Here is a 21,883-nt window from a genome sequence, read left to right as displayed (position 1 = left end):
ACAAGATACGTTTGAAATATTTTCAATATAATATTTTATATGAAAAAAAGAAAGATGTAAAACATTTAATTCGGGCTCCGTAAAAACTCCGTAAAAACATTACATCATTACATTTACATTACAGGCACGAGTCTGTCAAGTAGATCTATGCGTGACGTAAACTTTGGCTCCTGCACACAGGATGCGGTAATGCTTGCCGCGCGGCGGAAGTTCACACGACAGCCAATCAATATGCTGCTTTCCGTAATAACCTTCTAGCACGGAAAAACAACATATTGATTGGCTGTCGCGCGAACTTCTGCCGCGCGGCAAGCATTACCGCGTCCTGTGTGCAGGAGCCATTAGGCGTTTTTTCGTGATCACGGTAGCGTTTGGTTGGTTAGTTTGGTCCACTTAACGCTCGCAACGCCGCGAGTGTCTTTCTATCTTTAGCCCATTCTACAATTGCGTGAACGTGGATGTAAGTGGTTGTAAATGATTACGACAACCAATCAGAGTAAAGCAATCAGTGAATAAAACATTCGGATTGGTTGACTCTTAAGCGTCTTCTACAATGGCAGTAGGAGGAGGAGTAAGAAATAAGCAGTAAGCAAATTGACCAATTCCATTCTCATGTTTCAAAAATAATCGATTGTGATTAGTCTATTTACTTACTGCTTATTTCTTACTACTACTCCTACTGCAATTGTAGAAGACGCTTTACGTTCACGACTACGCTTACGCAATTATAGAATGGGCTTTTGTTGCTCGAGGCGTTGCGAGCGTTAAGTGGACTAAACTAACCAACCAAACGCTACCGTGGTCACGAAACGAAAAAACGCCTCTAATCATGCGCACGAGGTGAAAAATGCCCCCAACACACTGGCGTGGTAGCACGTGGTAGCATGTGGTAGCATGTGATGGATATGATTTTACAAGGCACGTATATACAATAATTTATTTTACAATAGAACAATTTCTTTTAAACCTTAGAAAGAAAAAAGTTCCATTTCTGCTTTATTTTTAGTTTATTTTTAGTACACTACATCTAAAAAGCAAAAATGGGACGTATTCGACGCAAAGAGATATCAAAGAATAAGAAGAAAATCAACAAGATTAAATCGACGGAGAAAACACGTAAACAATTACGAAAGGAAAAGAGACAACAAAAAAAGATAAGTAGAGCAATATATTATCAAAAAAACAGGTCTAGAAATCAATCGAAGGAAACTAAATCAACACGTAGTGTGAGAAGAATTGATAATGTTATGACATTGAGGGAAAAAGAAGAAGAAAGAGGAGAGCAGAATAATGAAAGAGGAGAGACACTTGTAATTATTTTTTAAATATTAATTAATATTAATTAGTATGTGTGTTTGTTCAATGACTAATAAAAACTTACTGCAATTATCAGATTACTAACAATTCTATTATATTAATTTCTGGTATTAATTAAAGTAAGAAAAATATTTGTGCAATAACATGGTATACCTTAAACAAAACAAAGATAAAAATTGCTTATAACAATAGTATATAGTATATGTATACATGCAGTATACATATAGTATGTACATATTTAGTATATATATATATGCAATAATAATAATTACTTTTTACAATGTTAAACAGATACAGTTAAAGAAAGAGAATCAAAAAGTATCTAATGACACCAATGAAAGAAAAAGACAGAAGGAATTAAAAAGACAAAGAATGAGGCAATTAAAACAAGAAAATCTGTTTGAGGACAAAATGATTAAACAGTTAGAAAAACAATTGAAATTAAACAAACGGAAGAGTAAATCTATACCAAAATCCTTTGCTGCAGATGGTTTAGATTGTATCCTTTGTAATTTTGTAATTTTTTATATTGCATTGATTATTTCTACACATTAAATATATATTCAGCACATTTTTTTTATTTAAACTTATACATAAAAATAATATATATGTTTATATTTCAGAATGCATTTAAAACAAACATGATACACATATTAATTATTATGTATATATTTTGTGTAATTCTATACTTATAAGTATTTGGTAGTAATGCAGGACATTAAAGTTTTAAACTTATTTTGAAATATATATTTACTATTTTACTAAAAATTTATATGAAAAGTACTTTTGCAAATTATTGGGAGATATATATTGATGTTATAAATACAATATATATATTGTATTGTATTTATAAGTTGTCCCTTAACACCTTTATAGATATTTTGGATTTCTGTGACTCAGAGAATAGGAGTCATGTGGTAGAAACTGAAAAACAATTACTAGAAACTGGACTGAGTACAGAATTTGAAGAGGATTTGAACATGGCTATTGGTGAAGATGATAGTGAAGATGAACATGATGAAGAAGAGAACATAGATGATAATGAAAATTCCAAACAGAATTTAGATGATAGTGAGGATTCAGAACAGAACATACATGATAATGAGGATTCTGATCAGGATATGGAGAATGGAAGTGTCTTGTCTGATAAGGATTTGGAATTAGATAATAATGAAGATATGTCTTCAGAGGAAACAAATAGGATAAATGTAAAATCTAAGAGTTATCCAAAAAATATCAAGGATGAAATAGAGAATGAAAATTCAAGTTATAGTGATGATGCATCAGAACAGTCAGACGATAGCAAAGGCTTATGGGAGGATATTTATGGCAGGCAGAGAGACAAAAAGGGCAACATTATATCAAATAAATATGTACCACCTGCTGCACGTGTTGCAAACACAGATATCTCTGTTGACAGTGAAAAAGCTCGTAGATTAGAAAAACAACTTAAAGGTATTTTAAATAGATTGGCCGAGCAGAACATGTATACTATTGCAAATCAGGTAATTTTGTTGAGTGTATATAAACTGCTAAATATAACTGTTAAATGTAACAGTTAAATATAATTGTAATCGTAAATTAATAATTTAATTATAAATTACATATTTCTATTAAAAAGATTCAATTATTAATTGTTAACAAGGTTGTTACATGAATATTTATTGCAGGTAGAAGAGATGTACATGTCAAACAGTCGTAATGATATGAATGTAATGTTATCCAAGCTAATGATGGAAGCTATAATTGCACCAATACTAACACCAGATCGGCTTATCTCCGAACATATGATGTTAATCGCTGTACTACATGCAAATGTTGGCACAGAAGTTGGCGCGCATTTTCTGTTGACTACTGTAAAAAAGTTTGATCAGATGTTGAACAAATCTCATAGTGTCGAGAATAAAGAATTAGATAATATAATCCTTATGATATCGCATCTTTATAACTTCAAAGTAATATTCTTAAAAATTCTATTAACTTTTTTTAAAAACCAAAATATGATTATAATTCTGAAATTTTTCCTTTTGTTATAGGTATATGGTCATTGTCTTTTATATCAGATATTAGGAAAGCTATCAGTAAAATTCACAGAGAAAGAAATCGAATTAATTTTACTGATTTTAAGGACAGTGGGCTTTCTGTTGAGGAAAGATGATCCTCTTGCATTAAAAGAACTTATATTAAATTTGCAACAAAAAGCAAATCACGTCACACAGGAAAAGTAAGCTTTAGTTATTACGAGTATAAGTATATATTCTAGTTTATGTTGCTTTAATATTGCTTTTTCTACCTAATTATTTTATAAATCTGTATCTGTATTCTTACCTGATATTTATTATCATTACCAATATAGTTCAAGGATTAAGTTTATGTTAGATGTATTATTGGCGATAAAGAATAATAACATGAACAAAATACCCCAATATGATCCAACTCGTGTAGAACATTTGAGGAAAATTCTGAAAAGTTTCATTCATAAAGGCAACAGTGTTACACAATTCAATGTAACGCTAGAAGATTTATTAGAAGGTATGTCTGTGCATAAAAATTGTATATATAATATTAAGAAAAAAAAATGGTTGTATTATCTTTAAGTTTTTAAAGAAATACCAGAATTATATGTTACTTATTTGATCTTTTTCCATAGCCGATGAGAGAGGAAAATGGTGGGTAGTAGGATCAGCTTGGTCTGGTCTCAAGGATATTGGTAAATTAGAGAAAACTTCAGAGAACAACCAACAAAAATATAGCGGAAAATTATTAGAACTGGCACGGAAGCAGAGAATGAATACTGATATCAGAAGAGATATTTTTTGTGTTCTCATGACAGCTGAAGATTATTTAGACGCATTTGAGAAGATTCATCATCTCGGCTTGAAAAATCAGCAACAGAGAGAAGTAATTTATGTCGTTTTTAGTTGTTGCATTCAGGAGAAAAAATTCAATCCTTATTATGCTATATTGGCGCAAAAATTATGTGATTCTGATAGGAAATATCAGGTATGTGAGCATAATTTTATGAATAAAATTATACTTCTGTTGTTTATCAATCAAATATTGTAGTTGGTCTAATGATTACTAATGATTACTAATAATTATTTGTTATAGTTAACTATACAATATGCACTGTGGGATAAGTTGAAAACATTGAACGATTTGACTACAAAACAGTTGACAAATCTGGCAAAATTTTTAACTCATCTATTTTTAGAAAAGGGTCTTCCTCTTTCCGTTTTAAAGGTATACGAATATCTATTATATATTTCCTATTCTTACTTCTTATGACATTTATTATCATGTTGTATTTAATTCTGATAATTACAGGTGATTCAATTTACTGAATTAGACAAGTTAACTATGAGACTTGTACGACAGATTATGCTGGGAATACTATTGTATGAAAATGGGGAGGCTTGCTTAGAAGTGTTTGAAAGAATATCACAATCTCCAAAATTGCAGACTTTCAGGGAAAGTCTTAGATTATTCATAAATCATTTTCTTGTAAAAAATATTTGCGCCACTGAAAAATTACAGAAACAGAGTGTGTTGTTGCAAAAACGAGTCGAACTTGTAGATAAAGTTTTAAGTACTCGAGAATCGAAAGTTATATTTTAAAAGTATTTTAGTATATGTACATAGAGGAATCTTAAGGCATCAAGAAGCATATAATTATTAACTGTACATATCATTTTTAAACAAATGACAATACACGTCATAGTTTTATATAAATGCACTATAAAATTATACATTTCTTGTAACTTTATTTACCAAAAATCACATATAGTAAGTGAAACTATAGAGTAAAATCACATACAGTAAGTGAAACTAAGGCATTCTTGCATTGTGCAATACAAATTAACAACTATATATATAAATATGTGATAAGGGCACACTGTGAGTCTTTGTCAGATATTCGTACGTATGTATATTACTGTATACATACATACTGCATGTATACTACTGTAATTAATGGAATGTTAGGTTGAGACGCGATACAAACATTACTGATTTCCAAAGGTTTGCATACACAGCTTGTATTTATTCTCATATTTACTATCTAGCGGACCGGTGCAGCCGTATCCGCCCAATCGATGAATACGCAGATAATCGTCGCAATCGATCACTCCATTTCCGGTACAGTCCTATTTAATACAAATATACAATAACTTTTATATATATATATATATATATATATATATATATATATATATATATATATATAAAAGGGGATAGGATAATATCAATGAAGATATACAAGCAAAGAATCTGAACTAGATGCCAGAATTGATCTTACCTGACCGAATCTAGCCATATATCCTTCTATCGCTCTAGCAGCGCAATAAGGATCGTTGACACATTGCTGATAAGCTAATAAAGGAGAGAAAAATATTATTACAAAGTAATATTAATTAATATCAATATTTATCAAACGATGGTAGTACTGTGACGTCACAAGTTAATAATAACTTACATTTGTCATTCACTGGTTCGTTGTTTAGAGTCGGTTTGCCAGCGTCGGACCAGTAGCCCCATGTTATAGCGAAAGGTCCGCATACCGAATCGTAGCAGCCGATAGTAGTGTTACATCCTGATGTAACTTCGCATATGCAACCTAAGCAGGTTTGCGAAACGATTTGACGGGGAGACTGTTGAGCTGCAAAAAGAAAAGTGTAAAACGTTATCTATGCAAATCAATTTTAATATTTTACCCAGCCTAGCGTACTTTACATACATAGAATGATTCGTCAAAGGATAACATAGCGGAATATCTCTTTTAGCAATATGATATATTAAAGATAGATATTTAAGAACTCTTAGTAGTCCTAAAAATAGTCAAAACTCTTAAGATTTGTCAAAAACATAACCGTGACGTAGAATGTTCTCTTTTTGTTAAGAATTTACGACAGACTGGAATTTAATCTGACTGTTTAAGGCGACGCATCTTCAACGCTCGCCGTAAAGTCATAATAAGAGAACATCAAAAGTAAAGTGGACCAGTCGTCCGTTGAGTCGTCCGAAAGTCCCTACAATCGAGGCGGCATTTTCGGTGTGACGTGACACACTCACCTGTGGTATATATTTTGCCTGAACGCGCGCGATTGTTTCGCAGCGTCACAGTTAAAAATATAACTCAAGCCAACATGAGAATTTTGATTACAGTCTATACGAATGAGCACCATAAACGGCTACGATGGGGAATGGCATGTCATTTGCATTTTCGCATTCAGATCTTATTTTGCGTTATGCAAAATGTATACATTGATTATAAACCGAATGCTTGATGTCAATCTAATGAAAAGACTGATATTCTACTTGCGCAGAGAGAAACAAAACTTTCTTAGAAAATATGAGGAACGTTCGATGTTATTCAATCGAGATAAGAAAGAGACATATCTTCGTAATGCTAAACAGTTTCCTTTAGACGAACTTTAACGATGAGAATGAAGGATAATTAAATCACTTCTGACACAGAGTCAGAATATAATCGGATTATCTTATGACTCCCACTATAGTTGGGCGCGGCAAATCACCGTGGCAAATAAAGCACTTCAGGGTCTTTTCAAGTCCTTTGGACTGTCAAGTGCAGACGCAGAAGAAGACAACCGTTTGAATTTTTCTTTGTCATAATCGAAGTGCTAAATTGCATAGAGGTAACTTCTAAAATATACTTTGTTCATAATCGGGCGAGTTCGTTTCATGGTTGAAATATTTTCATCATATCAATTATTAGTAAATGCCACAGCGCTATGCTTAATAGAACTATCAAAGGCAATTTACTAGAAAATGTAGTTGTCTCGAGCGGTCACACAAAAATAATCAAACGTATTTTCCTTGAGTCATTATTTTTATTTTGATTTCATCGCAGTTCGCGTCGGTCGCATCATCGGATTTCTTCTTAACGTTGTGAATTATTGTTTCTACATGCACCACTGTTAAATGTGTTTACTGAACGCTAATGACAAACAATATAACAATTATAAAATTTAGACTAGTTGGTCAGACATATTAAGTCGAATGATTTTTTTATTTCTAATACATTAGAGACGTATTGTATGCTATGCTATTATGTGCTATGCACATATACGTTTGTATGCCACACACGTTTCATTAGATCTAAGGTTCAACTTTCTAATTAGACTTTTTGTCAAGGACCGATGAATCATATTTTCAGTGTTAATATCAACTCATAGAGGAAAGCTTGGCCTTCGAAAGAGGTGGAAAAATGCTCGCGAGGCCAGCCAATGTAATGCGTGACGGTCAGGGACTCTAGCATGGACATAGATCTTTTTTTAACAACACGAAGACGCAGACTGTTATTAACAGTACACGGATATTAAGAGTTCTCGGAATTAGTGGTGGTCTGATCCGACGAGAAAGAAACCGACCAGATTTCTATCAAAGTTCAACGAGAAAGATTTTTTTAAGAATTCTTAATTTTCGAGATTAAACATGAATCATCATTGACTATTTTTTTTACTGTTCATATTTTTTTAACAACACGAAGACGCAGACTGTTATTAACAGTACACGGATATTAAGAGTTCTCGGAATTAGCGGTGGTCTGATCCGACGAGAAAGAAACCGACCAGATTTCTATCAAAGTTCAACGAGAAAGATTTTTTTAAGAATTCTTAATTTTCGAGATTAAACATGAATCATCATTGACTATTTTTTTTACTGTTCATCTTAAATATATTATGATGTATCTCTGGTTTTATCCGATTAGACGCTTTCAGCAAATTGCGAAAAGTACTCCGCGAATTTCACGTATGTAACAATGTCTGCTTATTTCAAATTTCTAATTTAGATTATTGCAATTAATTTATTAATTATAGTAATCGTGCTAGAAAAACGAATATAAATTGATGACGTAGCTCACCGTAAATGCAAATGCAGAGCAATGCGAGCGTAGTCGCGACGATCCATGAGACTCTCACGAACATCTCGGAAATGTGCCGCTGCCGATCTACAAGGAACAACGTCTACCACCGCACTGCGCTCGTCTCTGAAGACACCGTCGATCGACGCGAGAAGATCCGCGCTTTCGCATCGTCCTCGGGTGATCGCTTTCTTATATACGGCGATAGCAGCCGCGAATGCCGCGCGACGCAGAGACGATGAGGATACGAGGACACAGAGAAGAGCGGGGCGAGGAAGAACACATCACATTTGGGAAGTGGTCGAAGGACAGGAATTTCGTCGTCGTCATCGTTGTCATCGTGATCTGAGGCAAAGGATAAAAAAAACGGAACTGCGAAAATAGAAACTGCTGGCCAAAAACGAGCGGTTGGTTAATGTCCTACGACGGTCCTCAAGATTATTGCTGATCACGTCTCACCCTCCAAGTGAGATTTTTTATTCACAGCAGAGGCATTAAAGAGCGTGATATGCTTTCAAAGGAAGTCCTGAGAGATACAAGGGTCAGATAATTTCGAGAAAATGGCCCAAAGTATCGTCTTTCAAAGAAGAAATATCCTTCAAGCATCTTTGCAATACAGAGATACTTAATTGCTGTCAGAAACCTGAAAATTAATCATTTTGTAAAATTTATTGCAATATGTGAAAATTCTGAAATAACACAGGTGATTAATGATAATTCATCCACGTGAATCGCACGAGAAGCATTCGTAATTAAAGATATAATCCTGAATAGAACTTATGAAAGGTACATATATCCTTAGATTATTCTGATAATTATTGAATGCACGTACATATTACGTGTCTTAACTTCTAGAATTAGTCACTGTGTAATAATTTATTAGTAAGGAAACGTGTAAGTTTCCACTTTGTTACGCCCTGGTCTCGTATCCTGTCATAGTTCTTATCGCACTTTTTTAATAACGCAACTATTAAACGCCTCCATCTTTATTTCAAGATCTGCCAAGCTCGGAAATGCTATGCGAAATGGGAGGTCATAATATGTCATGATATAACGATCTGCGGAAGAGATGCAAAAATGAAGAGGAATGTTGGAACCTAATCCTGCACATTTCACGATAGTAAACCTTGAAAACCTTAATCCTGCGGTCCCTAATGCGCTTTCTAACACAGAACATCTGCGTCAGGCGCGTCATTATCTTACAATCCGCAACAGAAATGCGAAGACCGCGACACAACCGGATCCAAGTTCAATGTCAATGGCCTAAGCGCGACGCGCTGGTGTCACTCGTCGACGAACTTACAATCGATACCTTCCTCGAGAACGAGTTTGTAAAGGTAACGAAGGGCAGGCGCGAAACAAAGAGTCTCTCGCTCGCAACGATGAAGAGAATCCACACAGCAGAAGTGTCCAAAATATATCACAGGGATATCCTAAAGATATATTTGGGATATGCGATATCTTCAAGATATCCTTATGATATATTTGGGACGTTCCTACTGTGTGGGAATGTTATCAATCATCAGTTCGCTCGGATTTGTCACAGTGACCGACGCGGTTGCAAAACGAAAAAGAAGAAACGAGGAAACTTTACTTTTGTTTTCCTTGTTGAGAAGAATTGAAGATATGTATGCGTGACAGATATATAATATATATGTATCATGTCGACAGCAACTATCTTGTTGTTCTTGCGCCGATAAAATCGCTGAAATTCCCGTTACATCATCGCGCAAGCGACATAACGTGTGTAAAATTCTCGCGTCTCACTTTACGATATCTCTAATTCGCTTCCTGTAATCTATACTACTGATATATCTATAGCTACTGGTTTTTCCGTTATAAAGCCCGCAACGAATGTCGCGCGTCACGACGCGGAAGTTCTCGCTGAAGTTACCGAAGAATTCTAAAAATGCTCTCGGAGCATGCGTTCTAAAATTCAGTGAAATAATTTGGAATTTATCAGATCAATCGTTTTATTACTGGAATTACTGTAATTAATGTATTTACGAATGTATTTACGAATAATACATAGTATCAGCGAACTTGATAGATGCGTGAAGAATACGAAGAAATATTTTTCTATCATAATAGCATGATAATACTGTCAAATGTGTCGAAATCGAAGAAAAATGTTCTATCAATTAATCAAATCTTGGATTGAAGTGCGAATATCTCGACAGACGTTAATGCTTTCCGATTCCACACCGCGGAACTCTGAATTGATTACATCAGAAATGAGAAAGTACATGTCAAAAAATCTTGTGTTATTTCTAAATAAAGATATTCGTACGAAAGAACACTTTTCTGGTCGCTAAACATACTTGTAAAATGCTCCGACAATCCTTTTCCGTTGACAGTCAATAAATTGTAATAAATTTGTAATAAATTTCAAAGTATGTTACAAGTATACTTGGACAATCAGAAGTGTCCTTTCGTACAAATATTTTTTTATCTGGAAATTGTTACAAGAATTTTGGACATATATTTTCTCGCTTATGACGTCATCAATCCAAAGTTTCGTAAATAGTACTCAAACGCTTTCATTTCCGAGAAATTGGATACGAAGATTCGATTGTGAGTTGAAGGTCGGTTTGTTACACTTGAAACTGATAATCGTTGCGTAATGATTCTGACGTGTATATTCTCTGAAAAATATCTCCAGTATAAAAATCAATGTCTCGTTACGCTTAGAAGCGAAGTTTCAATTGTATTATATATTGCATTTTATTTGTGTCGATTGATATAGAATTTTCTCTAACGACGCAGCTGAATGTACATAAAGATACGCTAAGATAAAAATTAACATTTACGTGTCGTATGATGTGGTATGAACGCCCACTTGGTATTGAAGTAGGTATTAAAATAAATACACTCTCAATGAAGCTTCTCAGTATTGTATTACTCTCGAAGACTGCACTAGGAATTCTTCGGGTGTATTAAGTAACAAATTATATGTACAAACAATTAATATTTATTAATTTCATATTAAAAGTAATGAGCTGTTTTTGTTTCTTAGATTTTATTGAACGAAGCAATGTCTACAGATTGAACTAGATCCTCAAATTCTTGAATCTGTTCCATCAACAAGTCCACAGACACTTTTTCATCTTCTATCACGCACATGATCTGCAACTTGTTTATGCCGTAACCGACTGGGACAAGCTTTGCTGCAAATGATAAAAAGCTCACACTTAGTTATATTGTTTGCACACAATATATAGACATATTATTGATAGATATCATTAAGAAATATATCCATAGAGTGCTCAAGTGTGAAGACTTACATGCACCCCATACGAGACCATCCTGCTGGATAGATCTCACTTTATTTTCCATTTCTTTCATATCCGTCTCGTCGCCCCAGCTCTTCACATCCAGTACGATGCTCGACTTGGCGATTACCGTGGGCTTCTTCGATTTCTTCTCCGCGTACGCCTTTAGCCTTTCCTCCCTGACCTTCGCGGCTTCTGCGTCCTCTTCGTCGTCCGAACCGAACAAATCCAGGTCATCGTCGTCCTCGTTCGCCTTTGCTGCGGACGAAACCGGAGCGCTAGCTGCACTGAAGATAGCGGGGGCTTTCTTTTCGCCGGGTAGTGCCTTAAGATCGTACGACTTTATGTGGTTGTACCAACGGAGAACATGAGGATTCGAAGACGACGGTGCTTTCCCAAGTGCCTCAAGTACTGCAACATCGGCCTGAGTTGGTTGCCACCTATCGGATGTAAGTTCTTCTATATAATATATTTTGCATTAAAAATGATCTTTACTGTATTGACTCAATTGAATTTAGGGGATTTATTTATTCCAAAACACTTAAAATTATACATTAACATTTAATGTAATATTTATCACATAAGTAAAACACATCTATAGTGAAGGTTTCATACGATTTGTCTGCACTGTTCATAAAAGATCTAATATTGAATATTGCTGCAACTTTGCACATTCATCACTTTTCTTTAATTAATAATTCCAAATTTTACCTGGTTATTTGCAAAATAGTAAAGGAATTTTTTGTTCAGTTTGACCTAATTTACATGTACATGAAAGTTTTATATGTATTATCAGATATCCTATGTATACATGTTCTCAGATGGTACATATAATTAAGTAAATTCAAAGTTTCAATTTTATTAATGGACAAGAAAATTTATTTCCAAAATTAATAGCAATACTAAAATTCAATATAAAAATTGTTATGGGCAATATATATAAAATTCAATATGTATCTTACAACTTTATCAGTATTCTTATTATGAATACATTTTTAAAATATAAATAATAAATATATAAATAAAAAATATAGGGGGATATTTAGTATATAGTTACAGTCCCTCTTGCATAAAATTCTAATAAATACTTTAACTAGAAAAGATCTGGTCTACTTTCTCATGTAACATGAATATTCCTCATCTTGCATTATATATATATATATATATATATATATATATATATATATATATATATATCTACATCAAATACAGAAAGAATAATATATGTGCGACAAATATAGAACATAGTCTAATTTGCGTGAGCAAATATTAAATATTTCTCTTGTTTTCATGCATATGCCATGTATACAGTAATCATCAAGTGTATGATCAAGAAATGCAGTGGGTGTGTTATCAGAGAACTCACAGAGCAGGTTTTAGCTAGAAAGTTCATAAAAAAAAACACACAAGAAAGACCAACGGAAAGACTGTGCGAAACGTTTCGGCGGACATAAAAATAAATGCACAAGGTACATCGTACGACCGCCTCCGTGTGTATGCGTATTGTCTGTGTGCCACACATCCATACGTGACACTGGAACGTTGCTATCTACCGCATGGTATGAAGATCAACAACTACATACGAATATGTCGAATATTCGTATGACGACAGGATTCAGGCTCCTGTCTGCAAGAAGTAGCGAGCGATACTAAGCCTAAGGCAAGGAAAATCACCCAGCAAGATGCCGACAAGCGGAGCACGTGTACCGGAGACGTGGATCGCACGGAAGTATGCTAGAAGTAGACTCACCCGTCGACGTAACTACGATCGGCGAGATAGATGTTGAGATCCTTGACGCCCTTGTCGGTCTTCAAGTCACCGATAGCCATGGCTGGAGTATGTCCTGAACGTGTAAATATTTGACGGAAAACAGGACGTTCAGCGGGGGACCCCTTCGTCTAGTGGATCGCCGGAAGAGAGAGCTACGTGCGACAGTAGAGGCCACCGCGGTGGTACGACCCGGTTCAAGTATTACAACTTGAGCGGCGACGTGACGTTTGTTCCGGTACGGTTATTCTTCCTTCGGCGGCGACGCGGGCGGACTCGCATGACAACGACGACAACACCGTGACAGTCCGCTTCCTTAGAGTACGTTCAGATTTCCTACCCGGGTTCACTCTAAAGGCTGGTTTATGATGACCGTAATCCGTTAACTTATGCCGGAATCGTAAAAAATTGACTAATCACAGTCGATTATTCTTCTATAATTAGACTATGATTGGTCAATTTTTTACGGTTCCGGCATAAGTAACGAATTACGGCTATCATAAACCAACCTTAATACTAGAAGTGCTATAGTATATGTAACATATCTATAGCGTTTCTAGCATGGACGTAGGAATATCTGAACGGAGCGTAAAGTATTTTTATGCCATCTTTAGTGATCAAAAGTGACACACACACACACACACACACACATATATATATATATATAATATATATACGTGACGTGAACTGTAGATAAATATGCACATATACGTGAAACGGAACGCGGCCTAGATACACCCCATCTTTTAATATACGCTCCAAAGCGTTTGCAACTTCAAACGGACCCAACCCTCACTTTCTTGTAATGAGCGACAAAAAATAAAATAATACTTTTAGCATGACTTTCAGCGTACTAAATAGTAACTTTCTATTAGATAATCTTAATATTAATATTTATAATCTTAATATCGACAATGCATATCAACGGCGACGCATTCAATCAATACAATATGTTTTGTTGATGAATATTATACCAGCTTAATATACCGTTGTTTATATATATCGTCGATATTAATAGCATGTTCGAATGTCTCTGAGTTATTCAGTCTACGTTTATTGGTCGAACAAATACTTATAAGCTTTATAATTGGCTAGTAGAGACTTATGACGTCATAATCGCTCTCGGAGCAATTAACCCAGAGCCAGTTGAACACACTGTAAGATTATCTAATAGAAAGTTATTATTTAGTTACTATTTAGATTATCTAATAGAAAGTTACTATTTAGTACATGTATCAAGTGCACGATGTAAGCCATTGAATGTTAAACAAAAATAGGATGATATCCGCGTCTACACGATCGCCAAATGAAATTTACTTTTTATTTCATCAATTAAAATATCAAATTTTCGTGGTAAAACAAGTTATTCCCTAGTTTTTAAGCAAAATCATTGGTCCAGAGGCGATGGGGCTATATATACGCGTTAACGCAAATCAAGCGACACATTTGTGGTCTGTTCTTTTTAGCTGTACTGCTGAACTGGTGCAATAAGTTAGAATGAGATAAATATATTTTTTCTCACTTTAACTTATTGCACCAGTTCAACAGTACAACTGAAAAGAACAGACCAAATATTTCTTAATCGGACTCGCCATTGCTCATCATGAGCTCAATCGGTGGTGTAGGAGTTTTCTGACATCTAGAGAAGGTATCTACACCAAGAGATAGCTGTGATCATTTTATTTGTTAGATTTAGATCGTAATTCTTCTGTATAAATATATGATGTAGTTATCAGGATATCTTATAATACAAATTTAATCTTTTTTTCGAGACAGATTTCACTTCTTTCTTTTGCTCAGATTAGGTTAATTCGCCATCTTTCAATTGATCGTACAGCAAAGTTTATTTATTACATAATAAAAAGTAACCGATGTTGATAGTTTAGTCTGACAAGATGTTGCGACTACCGGTCGTGCGGGCCACAAGCCTGGCAAGTGGGAGATTTTATGCTGTCAGTTTTCACACTACATCCAACAAATCTCAGCAGGAATTGATTGAACTTTTCATCGATGATAAACCTGTACAAGTGCCACCGGGAACAACAGTCTTGCAGGTGTGTATTAGTTTTTACAATTTCTTTCACTTGTTTTTCTTTGTTTGCCACAACTAATATGATACAACACTTCCAGATCTTATATGTATAAAATTTTATGTTAAACATTTTTATATAAAAATATCAATATACGTATCTTTTATAAACAACAGACAATATTAAAGTAATATTGAACTAACTACAGGTAAACTTTTTAAAGATCTCTATTATTAGCCTATAATAATATTGTGCAATATTATGCAATTAATGTTACTTGCTTAATACTAAAAAATATTCTTGTTTCTCTGATAACATTACAAATATCAAATTTTGTACAAATGAAACTTTTATTTATAAATGATAAAAGTTTACTCCTAAAACTTGTTTTAAAGATAAATGTTATTTCTAGTAGTTTAAGATAGATCTTGATAATATTTATATAACAACGGAAAATTGTATTTTAGGCTGCTGCCAAGGTAGGAGTTGAAATACCAAGATTCTGTTATCATGAACGGCTTGCTGTTGCTGGAAATTGTAGGATGTGTCTTGTTGAGATAGAGAAACAAGTCAAAGTATGTGATACAATAAGATATGTGAAAAAATAGAAACTATAAAGATTAATAATATTTATTAATAAATTCTTTTAAATCCATTTGCAGCCAATTGCTGCATGTGCTATGCCAGTAATGAAAGGCTGGAGAGTAAAAACCAACTCTGATATAACGCGGAAGGCTCGCGAAGGTGTTATGGAATTTTTATTGGTTAATCACCCACTAGACTGTCCAATTTGTGACCAGGGTGGAGAATGTGATCTACAAGATCAAAGTATGGCTTTTGGGACTGATAGGAGTAGGTTTGTTGATATTAACTTTTCTGGAAAAAGAGCAGTGGAGGATAAAGACCTTGGGCCCTTAGTCAAAACAGTTATGACACGTTGCATACATTGCACAAGGTGTATTCGATTCGCTTCGGAAGTAGCAGGTATTGATGACTTGGGAACTACAGGTCGTGGTAATGATATGCAGGTACATTTATATATTTATATAATAAGTGTACATTGTGTTAACTTGTAAACAAAATTATTCTATGATTTATATAACAATTATAAAAAATGGTAATATATATTAAAGGTGGGGACATATATTGAGAAAATGTTCTTATCAGAATTATCGGGAAATATCATTGACCTTTGTCCAGTGGGTGCATTGACTAGTAAACCATATGCATTTGTTGCTCGCCCGTGGGAGACTCGTCGTACTGACAGTATCGATGTTCATGATGCCGTCGGTAGTAACATAGTTATCTCTCATAGAACTGGTGAAGTTTTAAGAATACTACCAAGAGTGAACGAGGTTAACATTATTATCATATCATATTGTTATAATACGTCTGCAGCAAATATTTTAAAAAGACAATTTTCTAACGTACTTAATAATAATTATCGGTTTATTATTAATTTATAGGAAGTAAATGAAGAATGGCTCTCGGATAAGGCTCGTTTTTCATATGACGGACTCAAAAGACAACGGCTTATTACACCAATGATGAAGATTAAGGGAAAGTTAGAAGCTGTAGATTGGGAGGATGCACTTATCGCCGGTAAGATTAATTAACGTCTATTATAAATGTGTATCTTTATTAAATCCACTTTGCCTCTTGGGTGTTTGCAATAACGTCTTTCACGATGATTAGCTGCCAAGTCATTAACGAATGTACCAGCGGACAAATGCGCCGCAATTACTGGTAAAATGGCAGACGCAGAAGCTCTTGTCGCCATGAAGGACTTGGTGAACAAATTAGGCAGCGAGGGGCTAGCTACAGAACAGTGTTTCCCAAAAGATGGTTCGGGTATTGATCTCAGAAGTAGCTATCTCTTGAACAACACCATTGCCGCAATTGAAGATGCAGATGTTGTGGTATTAATCGGTACAAATCCAAGGTATGAGGCACCACTGGTGAACACGCGTCTCAGAAAGGGTCACCTACATGGTGAACAAACAGTCGCCCTCATTGGCCCAGACGTAGATCTAACGTACAATCATGAGGTACAGATTCTTATTTATTTTTTGCATTACATTTATTATACGGTATTGTCCTACAAAATGTAAAATTTCCTTTCATATGCAGCATTTGGGGGAATCTTTCGACGTAATAATGAAACTGCGAAATGGCTCGCATCCGTTTTGCGCGACTTTGAAAGAGGCCAAGAAACCACTCGTTATCTTAGGTACTGAACAGTTATCTCGAAAAGACGGAGCAAAAATTCTTTATGAGACGCAGGAATTGGCGAAGACTTTAGGAGATAACACAAAAGTAACTTACTGTCTTTTAGTCTTTCCTACTTATACCATAATTTTATGGAAATTACAATAACCATTAATTTTGCTTTAGACTCCTCAGGACTGGAAGATCTTAAATATCTTGCATACAAACGCTTCTCAAGTTGCTGCTTTAGATATCGGATATGGCTCGACGGTAGAAGAGATTAAACAACAACAACCGAAAGTTCTGTTCCTTCTGGGTGCTGACGATGCGAATATCAAAAAAGAAGATTTCCCGAATACATTTATCATTTATATAGGTATATATATAATAACGTCGATGCTTAAGATAGTATATTCTATTCATCTTGTATTTAAGATCTTTTTAATTTTTTAATTAATTTATATACACATACATACATGTGTGTGTATGACTTTTGATTAAATCATCAACTCTAATTAATAAATCTTATGTCTGTAGGAAGTCATGGTGATGCTGGAGCGGCCATTGCAGATGTTGTGCTCGCTGGAGCAGCGTATACCGAAAAAGTCGCAAGTTATGTTAATACAGAAGGTCGTTCTCAACAAACGTGTGCAGCACTTACACCACCTGGCTTAGCACGTCCAGATTGGAAAATCATACGTGCGCTTTCTGAAGTAAATAAATTCATATAATAATCTTTATATAATATTTAAATTACTAAGTGAAATATAATTGTACATTATGTTCAATTATTATAGATGGCTGGCGTTACTTTACCCTATGATAATTTGAACGATATAAGATCAAGACTTGAAGAAATTGCACCTCATTTGGTTCGATACGGCGACGTTGAACCAGCTAATTTCTTCACACAAGCTTTAGAAATGGCTAAGGTTTGTATTATGATTTGGTATATAATTAAACCAAACGATTTTTTCCGATAAAGAAGTCATATTTGATATTAAATTTAAGAAAATTCAATCAATTAAGAATAAGATCATGAATATATTTATTTGATTGCAATTTAATATTTTAAACGTTGAAATAACGGTAATATCTACATATATTGCTTATAATGTATGTATAGCAACAATCTGGAGGATCATTTCTACCAGACCCTGTGGATATTAAACAAAAAACATTGGATCAGTTTTTTATGACTGACGTAGTATCACGAGCGTCTTTAACTATGGCGAAGTGCGTTCAAGCAGTCATGAAACAACGACAAAGTGCAACATAAATATCCAACATAGTATTTGACAAAACTCTCAACCGCTAGTTATTCGATAAGAGACTGGCTGAATATTATGACATCCTGCAGCCAGTTACAAAACTAATTACAGGAACATCAAAAAACATGAGATGTATTTGTAAAAGTCTGTATATTAAACAATACTACTAAGAATGGGATATTATTTGCGAATATTGATCTTATTAGTCCCGCTTAAAATTGTATAATTTAAGTTGTAGTTATAATAAAAAAAAATATATATATATATAAGTTATTTAAAATAAATATAATAAATTTATTTTCTTGAATAATTTTTTTATAAATATCTTTTTCATAGATTGCACGAACATTACATTGAACATATTTTATCTCAATACTAACATACACATGATACATTTTTATAATAATTATATCATTGTTAGCAAGTTTACTTACATACTAACATACTAAAATACTAACACACATGATACATTTTTATAATAATTATATCATTGTTAGCAAGTTTACTGAGCACCTGAATATATATTAGAACATAATTATACAAAATTATAAAGGTGTGTAATTACATTTTTCCGTTTAAAAAATATTCACTATTGAAATATTTCTAAAAACAAGAATAATATTTATTTATAATTGTGTGCAACACATTATTATATACGTTTTGTAAATATATTCTACATTTTCGTACTATATATTTATGACACATAAGATGAAATCTTAGAAAAACAGGACTTGTTAAAAGCAGAATTTGCTTATTAATTTATATGAAAAAAACATCGATTAAAATATTTCAGTTACTTGATTCTGGTTGATCATCCGTATCAGGTTCACCGGAACTTTCATCAGACTCGATCTAAAGAGAAGTCACGTTTTATTTATTTACTACACATAAAAAAACAAATGTAAAACGTACCTTGTCTCCTAATTCGACTAGTCTTTCTTTATATCGAGTAATTTTATTATCTTGATCCGTTAAAAGTTCTAAAAGATCTTCCTGGTCCTTCTTCAATCTTTCAATTTCCTCTGTCTTCAATTTTAATTCATACTCAAATTCTTTTATTCGATTAGAATCATCTAACTCTTTCTTTTCAGTGTCCTTATTTTTGTGCTCTTGTGCTACATGTGAATATTCCGCTAAACGATTTTCTAAATCTACAACCATCGTTTTGTACATTTGTAGTTCCTTCTCCAATTGTCCTATATCATTATTAGAAGTAACAATTTCTTTTCCGTCTCCTATATTTGCTTGCGCAGCTCGAAGAACCAAGTTTTGGTCTCGTAAATGGCTAACAGTCGATCGAAGTGTTTGTACTTCTGCCTGCAATAGTATTAAAAATTAATGTGTGGATACAATACATTTCTATAAACTTTATTATTAAAAAAAATATTTTATACTTCAAGTTCTTCATTCTTCTTTGTAAGAGAATCATGAGTTTGATTTAGCTGTTGTTTTAGCTGTTGAATTTGTATATCTTGCTCCCTAATAAGATCCTTATATTGTGAAACTAGTGTGCTATCAGATAAACTCATCATAGATAATTGATTTTTATTCTGATGTTCACTATTAGCATCTATCACTGATTTTATTACGACACCTAATAAGAAGAAAAATACCATCTTGAAAGTTTTAATTTATTTTATATTATCGCCGCGCGCGCGTTAAAGGATTTTAAATATTAAATTTCTTTATATTGTGACCAATGCAATGTTATATATGAATACCTTCTAAACTTTTTAGTAGTCTGCAAAATTCATGATCTAGTAAAAGTTCAGACGGTTTTTTGGCTGAAGGTTGTGGGTGTTTTAGTGTTCTAGAATATATTTCATGTCTGGCGATACCGCCGATTGCATCTTGAAATTTTTCCAAACCTATTCTATTCTCGATCAAGTTACATACTTTTTCCTACAGGATAAGAATGAAAAATTATATCACATATTTACTACTTTATCTTGATTGATATAGATGTTTTTTATACGCACCTTGGTGTATATAGATATACTATCATCGTTAAAATGTACGCAAATACCGATAAGTAAAGCGCACATACTGTGCAATAAAGTCTCTTGTAAATCTTCGTTATTTTCTTGCGACGATAGAAGGGCTGTTAAATATGCTACTGAAGAGTCAATAGCTAGGAACGACTTGACTGCGAGTGGACAATACGAGGTCCATCGACAAAGTAAAATCAACAGACCCAATTTACATTGCGTCTTGTTACCTTGCTGCAACAACATAACACATTGTTGCATAAGCGTTACCGGTGGCTTTCCGATATTGGTCGCGAGGAGCACCCTCAAGAGTTGCTCCTTTTGACTTATATTTTCAATCAAGGCATGAGATAATGCCACAGCAGAGAACCAATTTGACAAAGAATCTGTAGAGAACAATCCACCACACAGCAATTGTCCTAACAACAAATATATATAAAACAGTTTTATATAGTTCCACTTTAGAAACTATTTTCATATCTTGTAAATCTTTATATATAAAAGTTATAACAGAGATCTAAAATAATCTACTGTGAAATATGGCAAAAATTATATTTGATAAAGTTTGGTTAATTCTATATTATTCAAGAGAACTTAATAAACCTGTAGTTAGCGATGGTGCTTCATTGCCTTGTGGCAATAAAGTTTGAATTAACTGTGTTTGTCCCACTTCGTTTTTGTATAAAAAGCATTGGAAACAATATAATACTGAACATCGCAAAATAAACGGTTGCTTCTCGTTCACCATGGACATTAGTAAAACAACGATAGCTGGCCTATAACACATTGGTTTGTACAAAAAATTCCTTTTTATTATTCTTAAAGATATTAATATATTTAATATGTACCTTGGTGGAATGCTTGGCGCCATGACGCTCGCTAAGAATTCTTGATTACTAGCATTCCCTCTTATTACTTCTGCCACAGTATTAATGGTCTCAGTTAACACATCTGCAGGTACTCCACTTGCCATTAATATATCGCACAATACTTGCAATAATCCGCATGCCCTCATAGTTCGTTGACAAGCAGCAACTGCCTTTACAGAAGAATTATTTTATTAGAAAAAAAAATATAGTATATATATATATATATATATATATATATATATATATATATATATATATATATATATATATATATTAC

The 21,883-nt window shown here is 33.7% G+C and overlaps 5 protein-coding genes and 1 long non-coding RNA gene across 8 annotated transcripts in view; 3 read left to right on the top strand and 3 right to left on the bottom strand.

The window, feature by feature from the left end:
- The first annotated feature begins 718 nt into the window (after positions 1–718).
- On the top strand, positions 719–5,066 carry LOC116846506 (nucleolar MIF4G domain-containing protein 1 homolog). Of its 2 annotated transcripts, none has more exons than XM_032820435.1 (10): positions 719–918; positions 1,018–1,310; positions 1,609–1,816; positions 2,194–2,822; positions 2,988–3,272; positions 3,354–3,541; positions 3,674–3,849; positions 3,968–4,320; positions 4,429–4,560; positions 4,645–5,066. In XM_032820435.1, exons 2-10 carry the CDS (start codon positions 1,041–1,043, stop codon positions 4,933–4,935), a joined length of 2,532 nt encoding a protein of 843 aa, XP_032676326.1. In that variant the 5' UTR covers positions 719–918; positions 1,018–1,040; the 3' UTR covers positions 4,936–5,066. The 2 variants fall into 2 exon arrangements, with proteins under 2 accessions (XP_032676326.1, XP_032676324.1); XM_032820433.1 differs by having other exon boundaries at positions 720–918; positions 1,007–1,310.
- Positions 5,065–8,349, bottom strand: LOC116846508 (lysozyme-like). Its single transcript, XM_032820437.1, has 4 exons — positions 8,201–8,349; positions 5,792–5,974; positions 5,615–5,688; positions 5,065–5,462 (listed from the first exon to the last, which is right to left on the bottom strand). Exons 1-4 carry the CDS (start codon positions 8,262–8,264, stop codon positions 5,322–5,324), a joined length of 462 nt encoding a protein of 153 aa, XP_032676328.1. The 5' UTR covers positions 8,265–8,349; the 3' UTR covers positions 5,065–5,321.
- LOC116846509 lies at positions 6,605–11,021 on the top strand. The gene is made up of 3 exons (XR_004378509.1): positions 6,605–6,971; positions 7,493–8,986; positions 9,197–11,021. It is a non-coding gene; the product is annotated as an uncharacterized LOC116846509 (long non-coding RNA).
- A 132-nt stretch (positions 11,022–11,153) lies between these two features.
- LOC116846507 (elongation factor 1-beta') lies at positions 11,154–13,476 on the bottom strand. Its single transcript, XM_032820436.1, has 3 exons — positions 13,223–13,476; positions 11,485–11,912; positions 11,154–11,367 (listed from the first exon to the last, which is right to left on the bottom strand). The coding sequence occupies exons 1-3, from the start codon at positions 13,300–13,302 to the stop codon at positions 11,213–11,215; spliced, it is 663 nt and encodes a 220-aa protein (XP_032676327.1). The 5' UTR covers positions 13,303–13,476; the 3' UTR covers positions 11,154–11,212.
- Positions 13,477–14,718: 1,242 nt separating this feature from the next.
- Positions 14,719–18,932, top strand: LOC116846521 (NADH-ubiquinone oxidoreductase 75 kDa subunit, mitochondrial). 2 transcript variants are annotated; one of them, XM_032820448.1, is made up of 12 exons: positions 14,719–14,888; positions 15,122–15,294; positions 15,738–15,845; positions 15,933–16,298; positions 16,404–16,625; positions 16,737–16,872; positions 16,966–17,318; positions 17,401–17,586; positions 17,665–17,854; positions 18,016–18,191; positions 18,276–18,410; positions 18,605–18,932. In XM_032820448.1, the coding sequence occupies exons 2-12, from the start codon at positions 15,136–15,138 to the stop codon at positions 18,755–18,757; spliced, it is 2,184 nt and encodes a 727-aa protein (XP_032676339.1). In that variant the 5' UTR covers positions 14,719–14,888; positions 15,122–15,135; the 3' UTR covers positions 18,758–18,932. The 2 variants fall into 2 exon arrangements, with proteins under 2 accessions (XP_032676339.1, XP_032676340.1); XM_032820449.1 differs by having other exon boundaries at positions 14,741–14,888; positions 15,127–15,294.
- A 551-nt stretch (positions 18,933–19,483) lies between these two features.
- Positions 19,484–21,883, bottom strand: part of LOC116846520 (general vesicular transport factor p115) — a 4,554-nt gene continuing 2,154 nt past the window's right edge. Inside the window, exons 6-12 of the mRNA XM_032820447.1 lie at positions 21,586–21,776; positions 21,341–21,513; positions 20,729–21,156; positions 20,471–20,651; positions 20,144–20,343; positions 19,662–20,066; positions 19,484–19,601 (exon numbers count right to left, since the gene is read on the bottom strand). Of these exons, the coding sequence (XP_032676338.1) occupies positions 19,539–19,601; positions 19,662–20,066; positions 20,144–20,343; positions 20,471–20,651; positions 20,729–21,156; positions 21,341–21,513; positions 21,586–21,776 (1,641 nt within the window). The 3' untranslated portion in view covers positions 19,484–19,538. The remainder of the gene's footprint in view (positions 19,602–19,661; positions 20,067–20,143; positions 20,344–20,470; positions 20,652–20,728; positions 21,157–21,340; positions 21,514–21,585; positions 21,777–21,883) is intronic.

The sequence above is a fragment of the Odontomachus brunneus genome, unplaced genomic scaffold, assembly GCF_010583005.1.
Source record: "Odontomachus brunneus isolate Ranch 3 - 2012 unplaced genomic scaffold, Obru_v1 Obru_scaffold_065, whole genome shotgun sequence".
In the NCBI taxonomy this organism is placed as follows: Eukaryota; Metazoa; Arthropoda; class Insecta; order Hymenoptera; family Formicidae; genus Odontomachus; species Odontomachus brunneus.
The sequence above is the reverse complement of the archived record's forward strand: the minus strand, read 5'-3'. Positions and strand labels throughout refer to the sequence as shown.

Excerpts from the sequence above, each read along its gene's own strand:
- LOC116846508 (XM_032820437.1), bottom strand. The coding sequence starts at position 8,264 with ATGTTCGTGAGAGTCTCATGGATCGTCGCGACTACGCTCGCATTGCTC. Across the intron at positions 5,975-8,200 it reads GCTCTGCATTTGCATTTACG|CTCAACAGTCTCCCCGTCAA; the intron begins GTGAGCTACGTC and ends TTCTTTTTGCAG. Across the intron at positions 5,689-5,791 it reads CGAACCAGTGAATGACAAAT|CTTATCAGCAATGTGTCAAC; the intron begins GTAAGTTATTAT and ends CTCCTTTATTAG.
- LOC116846507 (XM_032820436.1), bottom strand. The coding sequence starts at position 13,302 with ATGGCTATCGGTGACTTGAAGACCGACAAGGGCGTCAAGGATCTCAAC. Across the intron at positions 11,913-13,222 it reads GATCGTAGTTACGTCGACGG|GTGGCAACCAACTCAGGCCG; the intron begins GTGAGTCTACTT and ends TACATCCGATAG. Across the intron at positions 11,368-11,484 it reads TGGTCTCGTATGGGGTGCAT|CAAAGCTTGTCCCAGTCGGT; the intron begins GTAAGTCTTCAC and ends TATCATTTGCAG.
- LOC116846506 (XM_032820435.1), top strand. The coding sequence starts at position 1,041 with ATGGGACGTATTCGACGCAAAGAGATATCAAAGAATAAGAAGAAAATC. Across the intron at positions 2,823-2,987 it reads TGTATACTATTGCAAATCAG|GTAGAAGAGATGTACATGTC; the intron begins GTAATTTTGTTG and ends TATTTATTGCAG. Across the intron at positions 4,321-4,428 it reads ATTCTGATAGGAAATATCAG|TTAACTATACAATATGCACT; the intron begins GTATGTGAGCAT and ends TATTTGTTATAG.
- LOC116846521 (XM_032820448.1), top strand. The coding sequence starts at position 15,136 with ATGTTGCGACTACCGGTCGTGCGGGCCACAAGCCTGGCAAGTGGGAGA. Across the intron at positions 16,299-16,403 it reads GTCGTGGTAATGATATGCAG|GTGGGGACATATATTGAGAA; the intron begins GTACATTTATAT and ends TATATATTAAAG. Across the intron at positions 16,873-16,965 it reads GGAGGATGCACTTATCGCCG|CTGCCAAGTCATTAACGAAT; the intron begins GTAAGATTAATT and ends CACGATGATTAG.